General features: G+C 44.5%; 1 protein-coding gene across 1 annotated transcript; it reads right to left on the bottom strand.

Moving 5' to 3' along the window:
• Window positions 1-322: 322 nt before the first annotated feature.
• On the bottom strand, window positions 323-25,070 carry YBX3 (Y-box binding protein 3). Its single transcript, XM_072877970.1, has 9 exons — window positions 24,744-25,070; window positions 20,819-20,882; window positions 19,051-19,084; window positions 13,974-14,063; window positions 13,161-13,283; window positions 6,489-6,583; window positions 2,051-2,222; window positions 1,297-1,397; window positions 323-848 (listed from the first exon to the last, which is right to left on the bottom strand). Exons 1-8 carry the CDS (start codon window positions 24,985-24,987, stop codon window positions 1,332-1,334), a joined length of 888 nt encoding a protein of 295 aa, XP_072734071.1. The 5' UTR covers window positions 24,988-25,070; the 3' UTR covers window positions 323-848; window positions 1,297-1,331.
• Window positions 25,071-26,203: the final 1,133 nt, after the last annotated feature.

Below are 26,203 nucleotides of genomic sequence, written 5' to 3'. Positions count from 1 at the left end.
CCACTCCAAATCCCTCAAACTCCTGCTACAAGACAGTAACAGAAAAACTCAACCATCAACACCATTTGAGCCAGAAAAGCAGAGAGGACAGTGTAGGTTATAGCTCTGTTGTATGATTTCTTTGCAGAAGTTGTTTTGGATTGAAGTAGATCCACCTAACCTAGCCACGTCCTTGCACATGTACCATCCAGCATGGTTTTACACAAGATACATCAACACGTATTAAAGAGGCAGCTCTCATTTTCACATATGAATGCTGAAGCAGCAAGATTAAAATCATGAATTATTTTAAAGGTAAACATGAAAAACACACTAAAACGGATTTTTTTTGGTAGTTGAAATCACTTTTATTTGTGAGGAACGTCACCCATGCTGCACAGTTTCAAATAGATCTTACCAAGGAAAGCAGAAGTTTCTCCTCCCCGTGTCCTGCAGTGAACAGGACTGGCACAGAAAAAAAACTCACACCTGGGAGGTTTAGCACCAGCATCCAATACAAAAGCATTTGATTTCAATTTCAGTTCCTTGGTTGGTTTTTTTTCCCTTTTCAGTTTGATACCAAAAGAAAAATTGAAAAGTTCAATACTAGCGAAACAGTGAAATTCTAAAAAAAAAAAAATAATTCCCCACAGTTGCTGTTGAAACTGGGGAGGTTGCTCTTTCTGAATCTCGCTCTCTTTTTCTCTCTTCATGCATCTAATCTTGCAGGCGTTCCCTGGATCTCAGCTGCTGGTAAATTTTTTTTTTTTAAGTTCCAATGTTTCAAATCTTTGCTTTAGTCATCACTGTTGACAATTTATTGCTTGAGTGTTTCTTTGGTGTTACTTTTGAGTTGTATTTTAGGACACCTGTTGAGGAGCCAAATTTAAAAAAAAATGCAGTTTATGTTAAGTTTCATTTTCCTGTTGAAGAGGTGGGATGTCAGGGGGAGAGGGAGTTGTCATAACAGACATAAGCATGACTGGCTTATCCTGTCTATAAGCTGAAAGTACAGTATCTTCCTACAGCAAAACATTACTAACTCATCAGCAGATGCTATTGCTACATAGACCAGACAGATCTTCCTGAAAAATCAGGCTGATAAAGCAAAATTTACTTTGTGACAAATACAGACACAGAGGCAGAGGAGAGAAAGAAGAGAAAGCAGCAAACAGTTCCTTGGTTTGCCTATACAGCACACTCAGAAGTTATCACAAATATCTAGCCATACATAAGGGGATGTGGCCAGAGTCCAAGTCCTAGAAGTATATACAATACTGCTTCAGTTAAATAACAGGAACTATCTATATTCCTTACCTGAGGGATGGTAAAGGTGCCTGGGGAGCCGTACTTTACTCAGCACCACTCTGCTCGGTCACTGGAGCAGGATTTTCAGCAGGTGTTTCAGTCACCTTTGTCTGAGACACAATAAACCTTTATTATAGGCAAAGACTGACCTCCAGACCCTTCCTCTGTTCAGTGGTAGGGCCAGCATAACCCAGGCTTTAAAATAATAAGGAAGACAAATCCTCAGAAAATATTAACTATAGGAAATACACTAAAGTTTAACACAGCAGATTCTGTCAGAGAACCACCTCAAGTTGATATAGAATGAGAAAGTCTTTCCTCATTAAGGTAAAGTCTGTGCTTGCAAATAGTTCTCTGAAAACATCTTGTTCAAGCAGTTCAGGAAACGGATCCAGAGCTTTAAAATCCGTTACACTACATACAAACTGAACGTTTGAGGAAGCTGGAACACAACTGTTTCTCTCCACTTCAAAAATATTTGTTATAGTCTGACCCCAAATAAGAACTATCCAGAAGCAATCCCTATCCCACTGCTGGTTCCATTTAAGATAAGCTGCTTGTTCTCAAAGAAGTTCTCAAAGAAGTTCACAAGGAACAGGCAATGAAACCAGCTACCTTCAACCATCAGCACTTTGGACATGACCATCAGACTCCTCCAGCACACCAACACCACACTTGTTAAAACTCTCACAGAACAGAAAGTCTTGAGCATTCGCCCCATCAAAACGCTGTGTCTGCCACATTTTGCTAAGAGCATGCTTACTTCTTTCCCATCCTGAGCTGGAGCATTGGGTGGACGAGGTCGACGCCGATAGTTGTATGGGCGCCTATACCCACGGCGAAGCGGCTGCTGACTCATAGCATTGGCCTCATGATGGTTCTCTTTGTTTTCAGCCTCTCCAGCCACTGGGGCAGGGCGTGGACGTGGGGGCCCTCTGAAGAGGGGGACAAATGTGTTATGTATAAAAGAAGCCTGAGAAAGGTTAAACTACCATAATTTTAGCCCAATAAAAACCTCTCTAGCCAAGTACCATCTGTAACAGTTTTGAATGCTAGCAAACCATCCCTTTGGAGTTCAGCTGGCATACAGTTGGAAAGGAAAGACCCATTTCCTTGGGTTAGACAAGCAACCTGGCTGTCTCTTCACTGCTGAAGCTACATCAGCATATTCTGCTGCCTGTCCTACAATAAAGAGGTAGCTAGCCCAGTTGAATTGCTGGCTAGGAGAAGAAACAAGGCAGTAGTGGCTGCACAGGCTGACTCTGCCAAGTTAGCCTTGGACTAGCTATATACCAATCTAGCCCTATTCATAATTAATGGTGCAATCCCTGGGAATTGCAATTCCACCTGTAAATCATTCCTGATCTTCCCTCTTTGCCTTATGTTGCCCCTCTTGACCATATAAGAAAGTGTAGCATGTATCTCAGTTAGGCAAGTTGGGCCTCATTAACACTAACATGTTAATGACACAGGGAGATCTCTGAGATTGGTTATTCAAAAGACAGAGGCTTTTGGTTTGGAACTACAGTGTATGGTCACATCTCAAATGTGTGGATACATGCTATAGTCTACAAATATGGTCTACAACTTCAAGGGGGGGCAGAGGAGAGGAAGATGCTATATCCTCTCTGGTGATATCCTCTCTAAATTCAACGTTGGAACTTGACCTCTTTAGCTAGTTGATAGAAAGGCAAGGGCAAGATGAAGAGGAGCAAGTGACCGAATGGCAGACTAATACAAATCTGCTCCTTGAGAGCAGAATCAAAGAATAGTTCAGGTTGGAAGGGACCTTTAAAGGTCATCTAGTCCAACCCCCCTGCAATAAGCAGGGACATCTTCAACTAGGTCAGGTTGCTCAGAGCCCCATCCAGCCTGACCTTGAATGTTTCCAGGGATGGGGCATCTACCACCACTCTGGGCAACCTGTTCCAGTGTTTCACCACCCTCAGTGTAAAAAATTTCTTCCTTCTATCTAGTCTGAATCTACCCTCTTAGTTTAAAACCATTACCCCATGTCCTATTGCAACAGGCCCTACTAAAAAGTCTGTCCCCATCTCTCTTATAAGCCCCCTTTATATATATTGAAAGACTGCAACAAGGTCTCCCTGGAGCCTTCTCTTCTCCAGGCTCAACCACCCCAACTCTCTCAGCCTTTCTTCATAGGAGAGGTGTTCCAGCCCTCTGATCATTTTTGTGGCCCTCCTCTGGGCCCACTCCAACAGGTCCATGTCTTTCCTGTGCTGAGGGCTCCAGAGCTGGATGCAGTACTCCAGGAGGGGTCTCACCAGAGCGGAGTAGAGGGGCAGAATCACCTCCCTCGACCTGCTGGCAATGCTTTTTTTGATGCAGCCCAGGATACAGTTGGCTTTCTGGGCTGCAAGCACACCTTGCTGGTTCATGTCTATCTTTTCATCCAGCAGTACCCCCAAGTCCTTCTCTTGCAGGGCTGCTCTCAACCCCTTCATCCCCCAGCCTGTATTGATACAGGGGATGCCCCAACTCAGGTGCAGGACCTTGCACTTGGCCTTGTTGAACCGCATGAGGTTCACGCAGGCCCACTTCTCAAGCTTGTCCAGGTCCCTCTGGATGGCATCCCATCCCTCAGGTGTGTCAACTGCACCACTCAGCTTGGTGTCAGCTGCAAACTTGCTGAGGGTGCACTCAATCCCACTGATTAAGATATTAAACAGTACTGGTCCCAGTACAGATCCCTGAGGGACACCACTCATCACTGGTCTCCATCTGGACATTGAGCTGTTGACCACTACCCTCTGGATGCAACCATCCAACCAATTCCTCATCCACCAAACAGTCCACCCATCAAATCCATCTCTCTACAATTTATAGATAAGGATGTTGTAGGGGTACCATGTCACAGTGCTTTATGAAGAACAACAGTGAAAGTAATTCAGTGTTTTAACTTGTCACTCATGCTCCAAGATAAAACAAATCACAAGAAGCCAAGAATCTCAATAAGCTTGTCCACTTAAAGTGAGGCAACATCTCAAAATGTATGACAGTCAGAGGCTGACTATTTCACACTGATATTTTTAACTGCACCGAGTTCCTCAGCTATGGAATTGTTCCCTCAGTGTAGAGGCTGGAAGCTGGAGTGATCGTGTCAGAACTAAGGCTGGAAAATGACAAAAACAATCCTACACTGGCCAGTTTAAGGTATGACTAACACAGGTGACTCAGCAACTTACTCCACATATCCCACTGGAAAGCATCAGTGTTCATGTGAACTCCAAGGGATCTTTACTAAGAACGGCCTACTGGGTCTTTGAGTGTCCATTTATCCCAGTTCTATGGATCCCTAGGGAAAAATAAGGTCAAGGAAACCTGCTTCCCAAATAGCCTCCAACTGTTTTCCACACTGGGAACTTCCTGAGCCAGAGTTTGCCTATTTAGAGATATCACAATGGTGTTCTCTTCTAGCTATTTGACAGTCTCCCCAAAGCTCTTAACATCTCCAACATCCTGTGGCAAAAAGCTCCAACAATCTGCTGTATGCGTAAGAATCTGAGTCAGCAACCTGAACACAAATCAGCAGTGCACCATTTTGCCTTTGTTGCTGCAGTGGATCCTGGGCTGCATCCACAGAGACATTAGTAGCAGAGAGAGATGTCAACATCCCCCTCTACTCAGCACTTATCAGGGTGCACCTGGAGTACTGTGTCCAGTTCTGGTCCCCACAATTAAAAAAAGGAGGCAGACAGACTGGATACAGTCCAAAGGAGGACCATTATGATCAAAAGGCTAGAGAAACTGATCTATGAGGAAAGACTGAGGGAGTTAGGTCTTTTCTCCTTGGAGAAGAGAAGGCTTATGGGGGAACTCACCACAGTATTCCAGTACTTAAAAGGGCAGCTACAAAGAGGACAGAGGCACTCTTCACAAGGAGCAACAGGAATAAGTTGTACCAGGAGAGGTTTCGTCTTGATATAAGAAAGATTTACAGTGAGAACAATCATCTACTGGAATAACCTCCCTAGGAATGTGGTATAGTCCCCATCACTGAAGGTTTTCAAGATGTGATTGGACAGCATGCTAGATAATTTCATCTAGGCTCCCTTTCTCACAAAAGGTTAAACCAGATGATTTCTTCTGAGGTCCCTTCCAACCTGGGCTGTTCTATGGTTCCATGAACCTCCCTTTGTTTTTCAGCATGTCTCCCACTTCCTTCATTTGAAGGCTCCTCATAGTGTCTTTTTTATCAGAAGATAAAGCAAAAACTAAACAGTTTCATCCATCCTTTCCATCCCACTCATTATTCTGAGGATCTCTATAACCTACCTTCATTTATCTCTTCTCCCAGCCTGAGAGTCCTCAGTCACTTCCACTCTTCACACATTCCCCCCCCCCCCCCCCCGCCTTCAGTCATTTTGAAGAGTTTTATCTTATTATTCTGGAAGCTCTCCAGTCTCTTTAGCAACCCTTTTCTCCAAGAGTTCTAGCAAGAGTAACTCTAATTATCATATTTTGTTACCTTCTCCCTTAGGAGCCCTCAAGGAACCTAAAATTTAAATCTTGATTAATAGCAATACCCTTCACTAGCACAGGATACTACAAGGTAACTACAAGGCTACCATATCATCTAATGGCCTATAAGAGATAGGACACAACTTGAGTTTTTACTGAACAGTAGGCTTTCCTCTGTACCTACAAGTAGCACCAGTGCATAAAACCAAGCCTGCATGACACACAGGGCTGAGTTGGATGTGCACAAGCTACTAGTCTAGTGCTGAGCTGCAAACTACTGTCTACAAACTACAGTCCAGGAGAAAAGTTAAAGCGCACCCTGCCCCTGCAGATGGGCAGACCTACCTGTCCCAGATCAAGAGAGATTTGGATTCATTAGATGTCCAGGAAAGTGTAAGAGTTCAGCTGGGAAAATACAGTCCCTGCAACTCACTTCAATATGTTGCTCAATTGTGAGAAGTAACAGGATACAAGGAATTATTTGCCTTTTCTTGACCTATTCCTGGCTCTGAGCAATATATAAGCACATTAAACAAATTCTACAGTTGTTTCCTTACTCCTGTGGCTCACTTTTCTCCTAATAATTAAAATGCTTCTCACTGTCCCTACCATTTGCATGCACATTAATGCCAGGAAATATAGCTTCCTGCTCTTAATGAAGCCTATACAGATCACAAGAACATCCTAATGTAATGATGAGCAAAGAAAATAGTACGAACCTGCGATAGCGGGGACGATAGGTAGGATTCCTATGAACTTGTTGATGAAGTTGTCCTCCTTCTGTGACCCCATCCTTGATTTCTCCCTCACCACCCTACAACCAGAAGAAAACAGAAGATGGAGTCAAAGATGAAGTGTTATCTTATTTCACGGGCAGTATGCTAACTATAAAGCCCAATGATCCGAACACAAGTTCAAAAACAGTGTTATCAGTACAGAAACACCAGCATACCAGGTAAAAAGAAGCAGCAAATACTCAAAAGGCATTAATTTGGGCAAAGATAAGAGTAGGGCAGAACAAGAGCCAATAATGCTGCCTTTGTTTCTCACAGTAACAGGCTAAGCTACAGGACGGTGCCTCCTCCCTGTCTGCCAAGAAAGGCAGAGAACCTGCCAGTTGTCTCTGATGCATATGAAAGTGCATTTCAAGACATGACGTTGCATTGTAAGGGGTAAACATGTTATGGAGAGGCAGCTATTAATCAGGACACTTCTGAATTTGGAAAGCTAACTGAAAGACATCACGATGAAACTTGCCAGAGACCAACTCTGGCTTCATTCTACATGGAGCCCCATTCCACAGAGAACTCCCACAAAAACATGAAGAAATTTAAAGACAGAAAAACTGTACTACATCATGTTAAATACTTTTCTACACACTCAACACTGTCAACCTTTCAGAGATGCAGTGGGTATCTTTGCCCTTTAGTTGTTAACTGATAAAGCTGTATTTCAGTTTGTTTTTTTTTTTCCCCTAGTTTGTTTTTTGGGGGTTTTTGTTGTTTTTTTTTTTAATGCCAACCATCAGTAATACCCGTTTTATAAAACATTACATGATTTACAGTTGCCATTGTACTATTCTTCCCTTTAAAAGAAGGAATTTAACAAGAGATGTGGAAATAGAAGTGCACCTTCTGCATCTGATCCAATAAGAAACAAGAGCTATTGCTTCATGACAGCCTTCAGTAGTCTATACTAAGTTTGACAGATCTCCTTCTAATACTACACAGCTATTTTAACCACCACCATCATATTTTGCTCTGTTTTAACTGGCAATATCAGGTAACTGCATGGGCAGTGAACTTTTCTTTAGCTAAGATAGCATGATGCTAAACATTTAGAAAGGCTGGAGCACTGTAAGTTGTAACAGGAAAACCTGGGGAATTAAATGAACCTCAGTGACCAACCTGGACAATCTTCTCCTCTCACCGCAGCAAAATACCCTCCAAATGCATTAATAATTTCAAGCACTGTTTGTAGCTTTCCAGGTTTCCAAAAAGCACAGAGACATGGCCTAAAGGCAACTGGAATATTTTACATGCTGTACCTAGAAATAGCTATACCAGCTATTCTTAACAATATGACAGGGTCAACTGCTAAGGTGAGTAGAGAGAAATCAGAATCCAATTTAAAAAAAAATCACAATCATAAATAACATTATCCATTACATTCTCTCATGTATAAAACTGATCAGGATAACCAAATACCCACAGGAACTCCCACTGACTAAGTAGATAGTAATAATAGGTAGCATCTGATAGTAGTTGAGAAGTACTTGAGAAACTCAGATCCCAAAAGGAAAATTACACTTCTGAGTTTGACAGCATTATACTACTTATATCTACTTTGCAATACTAATCTGTCCTGTTTGTATCAAGATGCTTTGTACAACATAACTTTACAGTTTAATAGACCTCTGATAGGTGGTGAGAAGTGTCTCAGACACTTCAGGTGAGAAATAGCACCGCCAGTATTGTGTGTGGCAATAGTGATTCCGAGGTCTTGGGATTTGCCTTTTTGTGAAGCAAGGACCTAATGCTGCTCCTGCTCTCACATGAGGACTGGCAAAGCACAGATACAGGAGAAGAGAGCAGCAAGATGTGAAGGGAAGAGAGGATGCAAAACTAAACCAATCCTGAACGTGTTCCAGTATAGTCACCATTTCTGTTCTCCAGGATTTCTGAGCAAGCACACATGGAGTCAGCACTCAGTTCTCGCACTGCAACGCAAGAAATATGGAACCACAAAGGCCTAGTAGGTCTTGTCCGAGGGACAATGTGCTAGAAGCTAACAAAGCATCAACCAACCTAATTGCAGGGAGGGGCACACAACAATATTTTTCATCAGCCAAAGCTCTCCTACAGCACTTGACAATCAGCATCACATTCACAGCTCTTTAAAAGGCAGTACTGAATTTCTACATGTTTTTAATAGCACAGCCCAAGTCCACTCCTCCCTCTAGAGGGCTGCATTGGAATCTCGGATAAAAAGACTCCATCTCCTGTAGTGACGGAAAGAACGACTAAACCTGATGAAGCATTACTCGGAAAAAAAATGCAAACATTTCCCTATTCATCTTGAACTGAATGTTGCTACACCAGTATTTCAGATAGGTTTGGCTTAAACAATCAGTTGAAAACAGAACAGCAAAGCAACTGAATTGCTTAGCCCAGAAGTTCTGATAACTGAATTTTTGTGATACTATAGAAGATGCAGGAAACTAATACATTACATTAGTATCACTGTCAATTGATCTAGGTCTATTGGCCAGAAGTGAAGTATGGCTCCAGAATAAAACAATTATGCTGTCAGAAGTGACTGAAACAGATGCAATTTGACCAGAAAACAGAACCTGACCTTTGAGGTCTTGTTTTACTGTACTGATACTAAACATATTAGATTCATTTATTAGGAAAGCTTCATTTGTATCCTGTTCAATCTCCTCCATAGGAACCTTCCAACTCAGTGTAATACCTTCTAACAAAATATTAGGTGATCCTAAAGGACAAATGAATAAAGCTGGCCTGCTGCACTCTAGCATTTTCCACTGAAAAAGACCAAAACAGGCAGGAAGGCTGCAATTCCCCATGAAGATCTTGCACAGATTTCTCTAACCCTAAAAAGGTACAAAATTTTATTCCTGTCCCCCAAATAAGTGTTTTGTAAGCATTAACTGTAACTGCAGTGAGCTTTTTACCCATCTGCTTCCCCTAATTTCTTCTTCATTTGTTCTTACATCTCTTCAAATCAGTCTCTAGCTTTTGTCTAGATGAAAGTCTTCATCTTTTCAGGTTTCCTCTCTACAAGAGAGTGTCGCCTATAAAACAGTTCTCAAATTATTTTGCTTATTTTCTGACTCACTGGTATAGAGGCTTCTTCTCTTAGTAATGCAGACAATATGTACATGAGGACATCATTGGTTCTCAAGGTTATTCCACAATTCATTGTCTGTTCTAACATTCTGACTACAGCTCCATGCCATGACTCTGTTGTCACAGTTTAGTGAAGAGTACAGCCTCTTTTCTGTAGTAGATGCAATTAAGAAATTTCTGATATGAACAAGTACTTCTTTCCACAGAACTCTCCATGCAATCCAGACGCAGTTCCACTAGAGCTGGTTAAATACCTCAGATTCCTCAAGGTTCTCTTCGCTCTCAAGAAATTCACACAATGTGTTCAAAAACAGACTCAGTAAGTTACATGCAGAGTACAGGCACATTTGAGCTAGCATGGCAAACAAAGGATAGCATCTTTAGTTTGCCTAAAACCATGCCAGTAAGCAAGGATAAATCAACTCTTGCTGCACTGCAAGGTTGGACTGAAGTTGCTAACAGACATCAATTAAGAGTTCTGGAAACCTAGAAGTCTACCATGTCAAAAGTTAGCTTAACAAATTAAACAGGTTTGTTCCCCCCTCCCCCCCCCCAGTAAATACAGGATTTATGATGTGGGCAGCTGAGCTCTGGGAAAACCTTTCACCTCTGCAGCCTAGTAGATCTTTAGGCATAGCAGGCCTGGGTACACTGAAACCTTTTCCTTCAGGTGTGCAGCAACAGTTGCCTGCAGCCGAGTAAATACCCTTTCAGCAAACACAGACCAAGAATGCCATACCATCAGGAACTCAAACTTGTCTCAGAAATATCCTGCAGGACAGTTAGCCAAAAAACACTTAAAGTAGAGAGGCACATCCTTTAATGCACCTGTTAATGGGACCATACAGAATAGTGTATACGCTATGGCTCATGAACATTGCTACTTTTCTTCCGCCTTTACACACATGGGAATGGAAGGGGAAAGAGGAAGCCTTGTTAAAGGAAAAGAATATTAGAAAGAAGCATCTTTCTACATGCAGTAGACATGCAGTCTCAATGTGAAGAATGTGTTAACTGATGCAAGTGAAAAATCTCCAAAAGGAAATACTGATAGCTTCAGATGAGGATTCACTCTACTCTCAATTGATCTATCAAAGCAAGCACACAGGGGATGACAAGAATATCTGGACAAGTTTGAATGGTTTCACTGACCTACACTAGGACAACTTCAGGGACAGTCCCTGCACAGCCCTTTGCAGTCCCTGCAAAGAATTCCCTAAAATGGAGCTTTGACTTGTTCAGGCAACTAACAGGTGAGTGGGTAAGAAGGCCCAGCAGAACTGGTTGCACCTCAAACTAGCTCAGAGCACAAGAAGAGTCCACTGCAACATACAGCAAGTTGAGCACGCATAGCAGAATGTCAGCTTTGGCTGTACAAGGAGCTCCTGACTGAGCTCAAACATGAGAAGGAAGTATCACTTAAGTCTTACACATATAAGTCTATGAGACTACGCAGGATACATTTGAGAGTGCCGCAGGAGCTAATGCCTGGCCAGTACCACCTTTGAAAGGTTACAGCAGTCATGGAGTTTACCTCGTTACCTGTTAGAGTGGCATGCTATGGGAATGGTACTATAAGGTCTTCATCATCCTTGAATGAAACAGAATTTACTCTTAATTTTAACAGATGATACCAAATCCAGAGGAGCAGTCAATGCATTTATGGGCAGGCCTGACATTCAGAGGATAATCAACAAGCTAAAGAGAAGGACCAACAATGGGAAACAATGTTCCCAATGGGAAACAATGAACATTCAGGTTAACATCCTTTTGCAAATTATCATTTGCAAGTTTTGAAGGCTGTAATTCTTCCAGAGTCAATGATCCCAGAGAAAGAGCAGTATGGTTTTGGTTATGAATGAGAGATGACTTCATAGGACATCAGGCACCAGTCACACAACAGCTAAGGTCTGGTACCCACATCAAAACAGTCTGGGGACTCAGATACAAGCAAGCCAAAGGAAAACAGTGCGGTATCACAATTTGTTCCTCTTGTGTACATCTTCAAGTACCAGATCCAAGTGTATTTGTCACATGCAAATCAGATTTTTAGCTGCATGAGTTTGCATTAAACAAAGAGAACATGTCCCAGCATGAGTATCCCGTGACTGAATGTTCCCCATGTCTGAGATAGGTTTCACATTATCACTCTTCAGGCAGAAAATAAACTAGCTGCTTTCCATACTCAGCAGTACACAGGGTTGTCTAAGCCTTGATATGTCTGCTTATTTAAAATCTGAAGCAGCTTCAAGACAACACCAATACCACCAACTAAAGCATTCACTCCCAATAAAGACAGTTGAGGGAGATTTTAATCTCAGGAGAGCAAAAGGAAACAGAATCAATATTGGAACATAGCTGGCTGATGAGCTAACAGATAAGACTGAAACAACAAAACGCTGAACAAAACAAAGTATCCTAGTTCTTTGCCACTTGGCATGTAAGCTGAAGCTACAAACTGTATTGCCACAAAAACAAAGACATACTCACTAGTAAGTATTCATCAGTTACCAGCACCAACTTCTAGCAGTCTCCAAGGGGCTCTGAAAGAACACCTTTCATGTATTTAAGGCTCAGTGGTGTCCAGCAGGATTAAAGAAAAGACCTTGTGATAGCTAGTATAAAGAACTAGGCTTTAAGGAAGGATTTGACAGCACTCAGTTCGCCCCCATGCTGTCAACCGTAAAACAAGAGAAGAGTTATGTTGCTTGGGTAGAGACTTCCACCAGGGCTCTCATATTGGATCATTCACACATTCTTGCAAGTGATGATCACAGACTCAACTATGAAAGAAAAGATAATCAAGCCTGGAGTACGTTCCAGTGTGTTGGATTGTTCTAGGCACCAATTTAGGACAAGCATGATGTGGATAGGAGTAGTAACTGCTAGAACTACAGCCATGTACCTCATACTTCTCCCTCCACAAAAACTTGCAGGGAAGCTGCTTAGGAAGGTTTGCAGATGTTATGAAGAGTAGTGTGCAGCTAGTTGAAAGAAAAAGTGCATTATCTTTACACTGTACTGCTGTAGGCAGAGGCCTATGAAGGGATGATATATGGAGGTTTCAACTAGTTGGTCAAACTACTACCATGCCATGCAAAAAATGAAGAAGTTCTAAACAAATCTGGTTTTCCAAGTGACCCTTCTAAATTATGGTTATACTACTGAAGGTAATATAAATACTTCCCCTTGCTTCAGGTAAAGGGCATGGTGAACCACTTAGGTGTCTCACTCCTTTCTGTTTAGTCTTCAGATACCTTAACACCCAAAGAGATGCTTTTAACACAGTTCTAGAAAGACATGCCAAGGGAGGGCCTACAGGACATCCAATAGAAAATAGCAGTATCAACATCAATGATGTGCTAGAGAAACCCAGAATATTATTGAAGAACACTCTCAACTTAGTTAAGCATTGACAGTTTACTATATGCCAGTGCTGAACCTGTAGTTCCCTCTCATGAAAAGATCGGAACACTGCTGAGGAGGTAGGATGACCACCACTAAAGAAATTAAACTTACACTTCGAGGAGGTCCACGGCGTCGGCCAAAATAGCCACGTCGATAGCGGCGCCGGTCTGCAGCATAGCGGCTGCCTTCTACAGGGACTCCATCTGGACCAGTGACATTAGCTGCTTCTGCACCCTAAAAGGCCAAAAGAAAGTAAGCCAGGGTGGTGCAAGAAAAGAACAACCAAGTACAGGAAGAAGGGGAAGGGAGAAGATGAAACAGGGAAGAGGCTTGTTTGCATCTGTTCCAAGCTACAGAGATTCCTTCCTCCCAAGTAGTGCAAAAGCAGGACTGTTATTCTCAACCCCGTAACACAGGAGTTATGATCATGAGTTAAGACCCTATCAGCCAGGCTGAGATCAGAGGAAAAAGGAAGTAGTAACTGATTAAAGAAAAAAAAAACAAAAAAAATCAGAAAGCTCAGAAAACTAAAAATATTTTTGACAAAGTAGAAGTGCAAAGAACTTGAAGATTCTTACAGTTAAGCTACCAGACTCCAAGACAAATTCTTCAGGGCACTATATGCATCAGTTAATGCTTACCGGGTAGGCTGCAAGCTTCAAATGCTCTATCTAGTAAAAATTACAGATTCTAGAAGCACTAGGGTGTAGTTAGAGTTTTGATACATATCTGGAAACACTTCTTAATGAAGCCTTTAAAAACAACCCTCCATCTTCCACAGAACAGCTGTATGAATGCCACCCACCCCAGCAATTAACACATTAGACAAAACCACCAGATACACAGCTAAGGCTCTGTGTTACTCCCAACTAGAGTGATGTTAACTCTGTTGGGTCACACCCCTAAGTCTCCATAATCTCTCACCTTCTCTCCCTCAACCACATCAAATTCTACAGTCTCTCCATCACCAACACTGCGCAGATATTTCCGTGGGTTGTTTTTCTTTATCGCCGTCTTTAAAGAAAGAAGATACAGGAAAATATATTAGTTTATCTTATTCATTATCTTACACATTCATAGTCCAGTAGGTGAGGGAAGGACAATATTCTCCTGCTACAATCCCAACTCTACATACCAGATCAGTAACCACACCAAGATATTTCAAATACATAAATGTCTCTCTTATTCCACAGGCCCTCCAATACTCAGTCAAGGTTTACTCCTTTCTCAGTACTCATGAGCTTATGAATCAGCTGTTGTGCCTACTAAATATCCAGATCATTTCACATGACATATGAACAGAGTTCACACTGAGTGTTTGATTTCCTGCAAGCTGCACCAAGGCAGCTCCAGCAGGAAGTGTGGCCCATGCCTTCATAGTCATGAGGAGAGCCTTAGACCATCTACAGAGAACTTTAGACCAGGAGCAATTTTGTAGAAGATGGCATTAACTATAAGGTATCATGGCAACTCATAGTAACCAGAGAAGAATTACTAGAACTCTGGTGTAACATAAATAAGCATTTTACCTAAGCACTGTAATGGACACCCCCAAAAATTAGTCGAGTCCCTAAGGAACAGAAGAATAGTACCAGAACAGACAATCTCAGTCTTAGTCATCTTTTCTAGACAGAAACCCCAAAATACTATTAACAACATGGCTTCAAATCAAAACTCGTTGAAGACATCCTCAGACTCACAGAACACTCAAACCTCCTGGAGCCATTTTTCAGCCTGTCAGCTAAAGATGCCTTTCACTCCATGGAGTATTTCTAGGATTCCACAAGAGGCAGTTAGCAAGACAAGCCTACTATCTGTTCATTAGTTAAGGGTTCACAAACTGGAAGAGGCTGAGGAAGAAAAAACCACACCAAACAAAACCAAAACACACACATTGTACAAGCCAATCTAGGGGCCAGCTTTTTACTGAAGGTCTCTTAGATTATTAAAGACCAATCCACTTCAAGTTTTCCAATATGGGCATCTTTTGTTAAGATGAAGGAGGCAGGTGCAGGTCCAGTAGATAGAAGCACACACAGAAATACAGGGCACAAATCCGGCTTAAGAAATGGGATGCAGGGCAGAAACAGAAGAGACAGTTGTCAAATCTGTCTGCAGTTCAAAAAAACCAAGCAGAATGAAGATCAGTTGAGTTGTTGCCTGTGCATGGCAGCTATAGTCATTCAGTCAACAATAGCCCAAAAATATTTCCCACTGAAGGAAAAGTTCTAATCAGTTTAAAGTTGAGCTTGACCAGTTTAGGAAAAGTATTCTCATTGTTGCTGAATACAGTCCCCTTTGTGTTTCAGGCAACAGGCCAGCATGTCCTTTTAGCCCTGCATGTAACCACACCTTTCCCTGTACCCTGCAGTGTCCCTGAACAGCTTAAGGAAGAATGCAAGAGTGTACATATTATTGCTACCAAAACAAAAACAACCCAAGAGTGGTTTTTGATACAGGAAGAGAATGAGCTGCTCAAGGGAATTCTTTTGGGAATTACTTTACAAAGCAGAGACTCCCACCATCAGCCGAGACAGCTTTGTTTGCTTTTGCTGACCTATTAGTGTAACTGCCTCATTTCTAAAATCAGCTGGAAGTGCTAGCTTTTCCATAAATGCTATATACCAATACTAAAATCATTATGTTCACTGCAGATTAAGGGTTTAACTCTTTCACCACCACTTGTACTGAGACAACTGACTCAAACTCGTAGGACTTATACTCTGCATATGACCGAGATGTCAACAAGCTGTATTTCAAACTCCTTCCCCTTCCTTGTAAGTGCAGAGGAAGAAAGGACTACCAGATTTCTTTTCAGCAGAGCATATACTTAAGATCCTCAAGTAATCAAGATCCTCAAACATCCTCCACAAAGGGTAATGGAAGTTAAATTTGATGGGATTCCACATGTTCTGTTCCAGCTTTAAGGACAGAAGCTTCAAAATTCAGATTTGTAATTGAATAACCTGCCAACAGGAGATAGAGGCTGCCACACAGTAGGCTGGGGTTCATTTTATAAAGGCAACCAGGAACAATTTTGAGTAAGTCCTAGAATTCAGAGCAGAAAGTATTTGGCTTTACTACTTACTACTTCAGCTGCAGGTAAACATTGCTGAAATAAGCCTCTAACAAGCCTAAGCTCTAAGCTTGATGAAAAGACTTTTACTCTGTATATCCAGAGGGGAGAGAGAACTATTCTCCCTGTTACTGTTCACCAGCATCCTGCAGGCTCCAGTTTCTTTAATACAAAAGACAGATGTTTTGTGTTAACACAAACAGCACTCAACAATTAAGACAGAGCCTTTCCTTTCCCAAGGGGACACTGATGAACAGACAGCTATAAGAGTCTTCACAGCTAGTTCACTATTTTGTTTGGAAGAGTTCTTTCGATATCCTCATGATATCACCACATCATGTGCACATCCAGCACTGTCACACGCTATCTAAAATTTGTTACACCAGTTCCTGGTGCACATACACCAGGCTGTGCATAATGAATACAACCCAGTGAAGTGAAGAAAAGGACCTGTGCAGCAGAAGAGATTTAACTCCTCCTCACTGCTTGAGATTCAAACTATGCCTAATTAAATTGGACTTCTCCAGCTACTGACACTTTTAATGGTGTTAAATTGCAAGACCCTCCTCCCCCCCAGACACGCTCCACCCCAACAAGGCGGATTGATCCCTATTGCTCACACCACCTCTAACTAACACACTGCCCTAGATAGCACCTTCCATGACCCAACCAGACAAGGAAGCAAGCAAGACAAAGCTGGTGAAGAACTGCCCTTCCCCAAAACACTGCTTGGGTCCCCTGCAAGACAAAGGGTTAATTCAAAGCAAGCCATGCATGCTCTAAAGAGAAAAGCATTTTAATCTGTACTAAGTTTATAAATAGCATCCAATAGCCAGACACCAAGCATTAACCCCCATTCCAATCATGAGATCGGCCTGTTCCCTCCCCACTGCGGACCCGTGCCAGGGAGGCAGGGAGGAGGCTGTATCTATTCAACTAGGTCAGCCTTATTCTGAAGGGATTAGGCATGTAATCCAACCCCTCCCGGGATGGGCGCGGGTAGGAGGGGCAGAACCAGCACTAACTGCGGAGGGGGAGCTCGCAGCAGGATGTTTGCTTACGCAGTGGATTTGCGTCCCTTTCTGGGCAGGCCCCATCCGCTGGCCCTGCCGAGCCAAACACTGAGGCAGGAGCTCCAGCCAGAAAGCCCCAGGCTCTGGTAGCGAGCACGTTCACATACAGGAACAGCTCGAGATGGAAGAGCTGAGGATCACCCAATTGCAGCTAACCCAGGCCAGAGCTGGAAGCATCTACTCTGCCATGCACAGCCCACCAACAGGGTTACTCAGATGCAAGCTTGCACATGATGTGGTATTTCTGAAACATCAAGCCAGTTTTGCTTAGTGCTCACTATGAGAGGATTTCAGCCACAGGAGATAAGAAATAAGTTACACACACACACCCCAGTTTACATTTAGGTGAATAATCTCCACAGGTGAAGGAGACAAAACAGCACAGATAATAGCTTGCTGTGGGCCGTCACTGTTTGGGTCTCCACATGCAGCCTTCCCAAGCAGAATAACAACTGATCCATGTTATCTCTGTCATCAGCACAACAACCATTTTCCAGGATGCGTTCTCACAGGTCTCAGGGAGACATCATTTGTCTTCAAGGTAGTTTTACAGTGCTGCCTATCCAGAACATGTTTCTGCTGCTAGAACTCTTCCCACCTTCCTCTGGATGCGTTCCCATCAGGCTGCAGATGCAGTATCAGTATCAGCAGGCACACAGCACACAGTCATTAAGGAAGGAGGGGTACCATTAGAAACTGGTACATGCATTGAGAGCTCTTGCTCCCAGTCCACCAACTGAACCAGGAATGTGTACTGCACACACTTCCTGACGCTCATTACAGTCACTAGACTTACTCCCTCCCAGCTTCATCCATTTTAGGGATAATGGGTCTACATCCCTTGACCCAGAAAAACAGCTATCACAGGCTATTTAGTCATGAAGCCACAAAAACTAAACTAACTCTCGATGTTGACCAGCATGTTTAACACAACTACATATGCACATATCCTTGTCCTCTGTGACCAACTCTGAGTGTAAGTTTCCTGGTTACATTTGATGGAAATACCGCCACTTATGCCACAGAGAGAACTCATGCTTTTAAGAATTACATGGGCCTGCAGACATTTCATATGGGACAAGCTCCAGGGGCAGTATTTCATTTTCTGGTGAAGTAAAAGTCTCAGATGATGCAAAACCAGATCTAAGCCAACTAATCAATTTACATCAGCATGGAGACAGCATCCTCTGTCTTCCCATTAGTTGCCTGTGACCTGAGAGTCACAGTATAAACTTAGAACAGCCTACTGAGTTCAAGGAAAGTTAACCAATGACAAGCCACCGGGCAACCTTTCTCTGCTTGGGCACACTTGGCACACAGCCTTCCTCCTCTTCTTCCTAAGAGCAGCTGCCTCATGCAGCAACAGCTGATGGCAACCCAGGCTGGTCAAGAGCCAGACTAGATCACTTTCTCTCCAATACCAGGGAGGGCAGACAGAACAGACCTGCAAACGAAGAGGGTAGGAAGAAACAGAAGACAAAGGAGCATGAGGAAATGCAGGGGAAGGACAGACAACAAATAGCAAAGTATTTAGAGAACAGAGGAGTCATCTCCCCAGGGAAGGGACAACTAAAACAAAAACACACCAAAAAAACCCAAAAAACTTTAGTGTTCAAATCAGAGCAGACAAAAGAAAGCATGAAGGGTTGTAATACCTACTCCTTCAGTTATAACTCCAGGTAGGAAAACATACCCTAATATTCCTCTCCAAAAATTTCAACATACATGTCCATTCAAGGTATTTGTGGTAAATATTCTAAGAAGCCAAGACAAGGTTGGGTGGCTGTTTCAGAAAGTTGCATTAGAAACTTATCATAGTGCGCGTCTCTAAGTACAATTACTGCTGTCTTACCTGATGAACAAACACATCTTCTTTGGTATCGTTTCTGCGAAAAGAAAGTGAGAAGTCGTAAGAGTTTAGACTAAGAGACTTAAATAGAAATCCCTGACTTCACAACTGAAACCCTCCTTCCCCCAGCCTGTAGTACACCCCCTGGATTCCATACATTCTGTGTAAGTCTATGCTACCAAGACCCTGCTCTGAATTTCTAGGGTCATATGCTTGACAGCAGAAAGGATTCCCCACCTTTCAGAAGGGTGAGGGGACAGGGGAGGTTCTCTAATCTTCTGGCAAACATTCAATATTTTGTTTTGACATGGGGCAGAGTTAGTGACTGGACTGCTTGCCTCTCACTATTCCACCCCCCAAAAAAAACTTCCAAAGGGGCTGCAACCTGAGCTGTTATCCCAGAGGTCAAGCAAGACTATCAACAGGACTGGCCACAGCTGTTAACAGAGCTCTCCTTTCAGTGAAACTCAAAGCAACCATGCACAAGAAGTGTTAGGAGAGTCCATTGGAGGGAGACCCAGACATGAACATGAGGTTGTCTGGATTAGGCCAGCCAGTTCAGGCTTCCGCATGCAAAACATGAAGACAGGTCTGAGACCTTGATTCTGTGTTCCCATACAACAGAAAGATCCTAGACCTTGCTGTCTGTTCACTCAGTTCCTTCTCTGCAGAAGGAACAGGTGGGTCAAAGAGTTTGTGAAGATAATGCATAATCCAAAACTTGTTGCACTGGACTGAAGTTATAGTAGACTTCAGTTTAGGAAGCAAGCTAATAAGTTATTACACTATATCCAGCTGAAGGCTCTCACAGCAACTGCTATGAAAGACTTTAAGAGTACTTCCCAATTCAAGCTTTTCTTCTAAGCTTCCATAACACTAGATAGTAGTCTCCAGAGACTGGGATTAATACTGTACCAGAACTGGTTTCCAATCCATGAAACGGGGCTCTTCTACCCCCTTCTACAGTGTCCAACTTACCCAAATCTACCTGCTACATAACATTTCAAGGACTTGCAGGACAAAATAACTTGCCAGGTATGTCTTTTGCAAGAGAAGCATTCACCATGCAGGAACTTCATTTTTCGTAAAGCACAAGAGATGTTTAAGTCACTCAACCCCAGAGATATTCCAGCCTTAAAAGCCAGAGTTTTCTCCGGCAACTTGGAAGTGTGGGTCTTGTGCACCTAGGGTTGGAGTGTGATCAGTATCACTTACAGCTATTTGGATTATCAATGCCATTCAGAGGTTTATTCATGTTCAGAAGAAAAGAAAAAAAGATACAAAGAGAGAATTTCTGTGAACCCAGGCCTGGAATATCTTCAGTTAAATGATATCAGAGAATCTCAATGTGTATTCAGAGTAGGTATTTTGCCCAATCAGTTAACACTTGAATTTTTAACCAAAAGTATTTCCCCTCATCCTCCAACCTTACTTGCACCCTTAAAAAAAGCCAGGCAGTCATGAAAGACCATACAGCTCATTAAAGGTGTAGTACAAGTAAACATGAGAAACAAGTAACAGACCAAATTTGTAATGAGTTTGACTCTGTTTTTTCCCCATACACACAACCTTGGGGGGGGGGGGGGGGGGGGGTGTCCCCTGAGATGATATCCAAGTTTGTTGTTTGTTTGCATGGCCAAATCTGGCTATCAACTGCATGAACTTGAAGTCAGGTCCTCAGGTCTCTGCTGCAACTACTAACACATGGCATATTATCTGTACCACGAGTCTTAGTACAGTATAAATATGACTTATCATAATTTAAGCATACCTGTTGATAAAGCCATATCCATTTCTGACATTGAACCACTTGACTGTGCCAAGAACTTTGGTGGCTGGAAAGAAGAAGTTAGAGAAGTTACTCTAAAACATAATGAAGTACAATAATGTTACAAAAATACTTTTATACCTGCACGTGAAGTCACAACTAGACCTATTCTGCTCCCTTAACACTAAAAGTGTACCTTCATCTCCCACTTCAGTTTATACTAATGCAGTAGCATGAAGCAGTGCTTTCACTTGCTGTTCTTCAGCCAAGAGTTTACCACACAGCATGTAGAATGATGTCCAGCTCTATTTTCAGAATTGGCCATCCATCCCTTCTCTTTTTTATTTCTTATCCCAGAAACAGGTAGTGAAGCTGAAAACCCCACTGCCATTCATCAGTTCTCTTTAGCTTAGTAGCTAGACATGAAACATAGCTGAAGAAAGCTGTTTAAAAGTCTTCTCTTTCACCCAGAGTTACCCTTCCTTTCTTCCTTGGAAACCAGAACTGGCCAAAGAAGCAGCATCAAGCACCATGCAACTCTCTCAAGTGGAGAGGAAGCACATCCTTATTTTGGACAAGCTCTTTCTTGCATCATCAATACTCTAACCAAACAAGACCCCACGAGATGTTTTGGGTTTTTTTTTTTTTTTAATACTCCCACTTCTAGAGATCTTCTGTGATTTACCAGTTACAAACTGACCAACTTTATGTTCCAAGGCTTCTAGGATCAAGACAAGCTCCTGTCTCAACACCAAAACAGCATCTTACTTAGAAGCCATACTGCAGTGTCTTATAGGATCTGGCGAAACCTGTTCCTCCAACATATAGGTACCTGTGGGAGGAACTCAACAGCAAAGGAGGTAGTTCAACCTCTCCTTCCCTCTCAGCAACTGGGTGGAGACCACAAACTTGTAGGAAAAGGAGAATTTTGCGCTCTAGACTTTGATAGGTGTTACTTATTACACAGCATGACCACAACTATCCAAGCAATCTACACAGTATTTATTTGAAAAGGGTCTAGTCACCTACAGATGACTGCTTGTTAAAAACCTGACATATGTTTGGTGGGTGGGAGGAACCCAAGAGGCAATTAGAAGGAAAATAGTGTAGAGAGACAATCTCCAGTTCAGAAGTCCAAGCCAGTCTGCTAGAAGCAAGAACACACTGCAAATGGTTTCCTTTATCTGCTCTACACCCGCATTCTTACCTAAACATCCACTAGAAGATGAGAGAGCCAGACAAACCTCTGGTCTCACACAGTCTTGCCATTCTTATATACCCCCTCTGACAGGCAAAAAGAGCAACCTCTTCCTCCTCGCCTGAATACAGAGCTAAAGTAGGAATGTTTGCTGATAGCAGTTCATTGTAGTACTGTTGCTGTTATTGAAAGTAGTAACAGGCCACTTCTCATTGCACTTTTAGAGTGAAGGCTTTGGTCGTCTTTAATACAATTTTTGAGCAGAAAATGTTCTTTAGAAGAAGCAGAACCACGTTAAGACTGAGACAGTTATTAGAGAAAAGGGCTCTACCTAGTACAGCATCCATTCCCAAGACTTGTTTACAGAGATAAAAGCCCTAAGTTTCACTGCCTAGCACTGATTCAGTAACAATAACAGTCTTCACCATCAACATTTATAGTTGTGCTTTTAGGTTTAGTTTCATGGGGACATCACTAGGTACAGACACTTATTGCTACCACAAAGGCACTGGCTACATGCAAGAGCTCACTGTGCTAAGACAAGTCAATAGGGGAAGAAGGGGGGGACAGGGGACACAGAAACAAGCACCAATGGCACATGCAGGTTTTAGACTGCTTTAAGGAACAAGGCTAATGCCACCGATCCCCCCACTATCATCCTTTCCCTCCCCCACAAAATAGCTATTGAATCTGTTGGCCTATTTCAGTCGGATTAGGAAGAGGGTGAGAAACCTAGGAAGCCTGACGAAAACCCTCAGAGGAGTTAGAAAGCTGGTGGAAAGAGAGGTAGTCAAAACTCATTCCACATGGCCAGCTGGCTGCTGATAAATGGAAGTCCACACACACACAGCTTCAGAGAAACATTGCTCCTTCTGCACAAGCTGCCAGAGACCAGGGGCGAGCCTCCAATATATTCCCTAAAACAGTGTACTGGGGAAATACCGTTCCCTACTCACACTAGTCTTACAGTCTCTGCTAAGCATTACTGTGTGCGTGGGGGGAAGATCAGACACAATAGCATGACACTGAAAATCCATGTGGCCATGGTGCAGCCATTGTTAAGCCTGAGGCGTCATAGCAGGGAAATCAGGCAAGGAAGAGGACAAGCCCAGAGGAAACCATAACCAGTTTTACTGACAAGTCAGAGAAGGTAGCTGATGTGATGACACCTATCCCACCAGCAAGTGAAAGCCCCCATATTTCTACAAGATGCTGTACTCTGATAGTATCAGAGGAAACAATCATCAGCCACTCCTACCCATGCCAAAATAGCCTTTTCATTAGTTTTAACAAGGAAAGCCAAAGCTTCCTGTGACCAAGAGAGAAGAGAGAGCTGACTAACCTTTACCCTTATTCCTAGAATCAGACATTTGGATGCCCTGGGCAAGCATCAGACCTTGCTTCTAATGGGATCTTTGTAAGAGGAGACTTAAGTGAACATAATTACAAGACCATTAACAGGGACATTTGAGGTGGACTTGAACATAGGTCCATTTTCAATTATCAATGATCATTTTCCTTACAACTCCTGCTAAAATGCTTGCCTAGCAATAAGGCCAGTGTGCAAAACCATCACCATGGTGGTTTCTTTTTTCTGCTAGACCAGGAAAGGCATTTGTGCCTTCACTTTTTTCCTCCCCCTGCTCCAAGCAACAGATAAACAAGATAAATAGGTAAAAAAGAAAATAAAAAAGAAGATAGGTAAACAAGATAAAAACATTACCAAGAATGAAACAAGCCATGTTAAGGCAAGAAGCACACATACTGACAGATATGGATCTGCCTTAACTGATTACTGACAGATAACAGAACAGGGAAAAATCATGCACATCGTACCTCCAATTTCTGTTTTTGCTAGAGTCCTTCCTACCTCAGCTCCAGAGAAATCCTTTACCTGGCCTCTCTATCTGCTGCAGTAAGACCTGTCTTTCCCTTCAGAAGGGAAGATACTATCTTTCCTTAGTGAAGTTTGGGACTCTGCAGTAGCAGTCAGCCTCAGCTTTGCCTTACTAACCTCTTAAATTTACACAGTTATAAACAGCAAACCCCTATTGCAGGTTGATCCTGTTTAATCACCACGAAAAAACCCCACACCAGCTACACACTGGGCTTGAGCACAGGGATGGCAACTTGGCATTTCGCTTGCCTCTTTACTGATAAAGTAGAAACAAAAAAAAACAACACAAAAAAACCCCAAAACCAAAAAACCCACCACTAATCCTAGAGGCGTTATTCAAGCAGTATTCTTTACAGATAGAAAAGTTGTACAAAGACCTTGCGATTAAAGGGGGACACACATGGTTTACCAGCAAGCCCTCCCAAGGGGAGATGCCCCTGCAGGGCACGGGGGGCCGGCGGCAGGTGCCGGGAAGCCCGTCAACATGGCTGCGCTTCACTCACTATCCCCGCCCGGTCCCGGAGAAGCGCCCGGCGCCGCGAACCGCGGCCCCGGGCGCTTCTCCGGGGCCGGGCGGGTCAGTGGACGCCGCCGCTGCGCACAGGTGCTCCCGCCCAACTCCGAGTTGGCGTCCCGGCCAGGCGCCGCTCAGCTCCCCCCGACCGCAGGAGGAGGAAGAGGAGGAGGCACGGCCGCCTCCCCGAGCGCAGCCTGACTCACAGCCACGGGGGAGGGAGCCGGGCTGGGCCCCGGGCGGCGGCCATGTGCTTGCCCCCCCGCCCCGCTCCCGCCGCAGGTGCCCCGGGAAGTTGGGAAGGGGGCTCGGTACTCACCCAGCACTTTCTTCTCCGTCTCGGCCGCGGCGGTTGTGGTGGTGGTGGCGGCAGCAGCAGCAGCGCCAGGGGCCGCCTCACCAACAGCCGCGCCCGGCGTGGCGGCGCTGACGGGGCTCTTGGGCTTGGCGTCCGGGGCGGCGGGCGACGGCGGCGCGGGGGCTCCGGCTGGGGCGGCGGTCGTGGTGGTGGTGGCCGTGGTGGGCGCCGGGCTGGCGGTGCTGGTCTCCGCCGCCTCACTCATGGTGCCTGGCGGGAGGGCGGTGGGTGGGTGGCGGGCGGGTGCGCGGCGCTCGGCGGCTGGTGTCCCTCGCGCCCGCGCTGGGTCTTACTGCCCCCAAAATGGCCCCGCCGAAGTTTTAACACAGTCAGCGGGGGCCGGCGCCGGGACTCGCGCCGCCTCATTAGCATTTAAAGGGGCCGCGCCGACATTGAGCGGGCGACGCGGAGCGCGGAGCGGCTCCGCCGTGTCGGGCCGCGTGGCCCCGGCCCCGGCCCCGGCCCCGGCCCCGGCCCCGGCCCCGGCCCCGGCCCCGGCATGAGTGAGTGAGTGAGTGAGTGAGTGAATGGATGGATGGATGGATGGATGCTCGCTGTTCAGCCGTTTGTGCGTGCGCGTCTGTGCGGGTATATACGTGGCCGCGTGTGTATACAGGACTGTGTGTACGTGCGTGGGGCGTGCGCGTGGCCGCGGGGGCGGCGTGGAGCTGAGCGCCGTGTGTGCACGCACATCCGTGTCTGTGGGTGCGTACACACACACACACACACACACACACGCGTACCCCTACCCCTACGCACGGGCGCGTAGCTGCGGGTACGTATAGATACATACGTACGCGCAGACGCAGCGGCGCGTGGGAGCTGGCAGAGGCCGAACTGAGAGTCGGTGCCCGCGTGGGCGAGCGCGGCTCCGCGCTGCACGCGCAGGGCTGCGTACGCCCACACCTGCGCGGGTGACTGTGCGGCTGGTTCGTGCACGGGGGCGTGCAGCCGCGTGGGCGTATGAGTGGGTGCGTGTGCGTGTGCTTGTGCTTGGGGGGAGCGTGCGTGCGTGGGGCGTGGGTGCCTGTGCGTTTTGCGGGAGCCGTCGGCGTGCTGGCGGGTGGCGGTGCGTGTTGGGGCACAGCCCTGCTGGTCAGCGTGGATGTGCGTGCGTTGGCGTTGTCACTCTTTTCCTTTCCTTGTCACCTTTTCCATGTCGGCACTTCTCCCGTGCTGTCCTCCAGGTTGCACCCCCATGACGTCTAGTTTTCACCTCTGCTGTCCCGCTGCTGCCTGATTTCCGTGCCGCTGCCCTTACGTCTCCCCCGCCTTCCTCCTACCTCTTCTTTTTTCCCTGACCTTCCGCCGGTTTTTGTACAGCCTCCGTAAGTGCCGTTTCGGCGATGTTTCTACTCTCTTTTGCAGTTTGCACACTAGCGCCCCGTCCTTATTCCACACACCCACCGCATCACTTTTCT

This window comes from Ciconia boyciana, chromosome 1, assembly GCF_034638445.1.
Source record: "Ciconia boyciana chromosome 1, ASM3463844v1, whole genome shotgun sequence".
In the NCBI taxonomy this organism is placed as follows: Eukaryota; Metazoa; Chordata; class Aves; order Ciconiiformes; family Ciconiidae; genus Ciconia; species Ciconia boyciana.
This window is presented reverse-complemented; position numbering and strand designations above follow the sequence as displayed.

Bases quoted from the DNA above. Each gene is read 5' to 3' on its own strand.
- YBX3 (XM_072877970.1), bottom strand. From the start codon at position 24,987: ATGAGTGAGGCGGCGGAGACCAGCACCGCCAGCCCGGCGCCCACCACG. The intron at 14,064-19,050 runs GTAAGACAGCAG...CTTTCTTTAAAG, and splicing joins AAGATGTGTTTGTTCATCAG to ACGGCGATAAAGAAAAACAA. The intron at 2,223-6,488 runs GTTCGTACTATT...CCCCCTCTTCAG, and splicing joins TATCGTCCCCGCTATCGCAG to AGGGCCCCCACGTCCACGCC.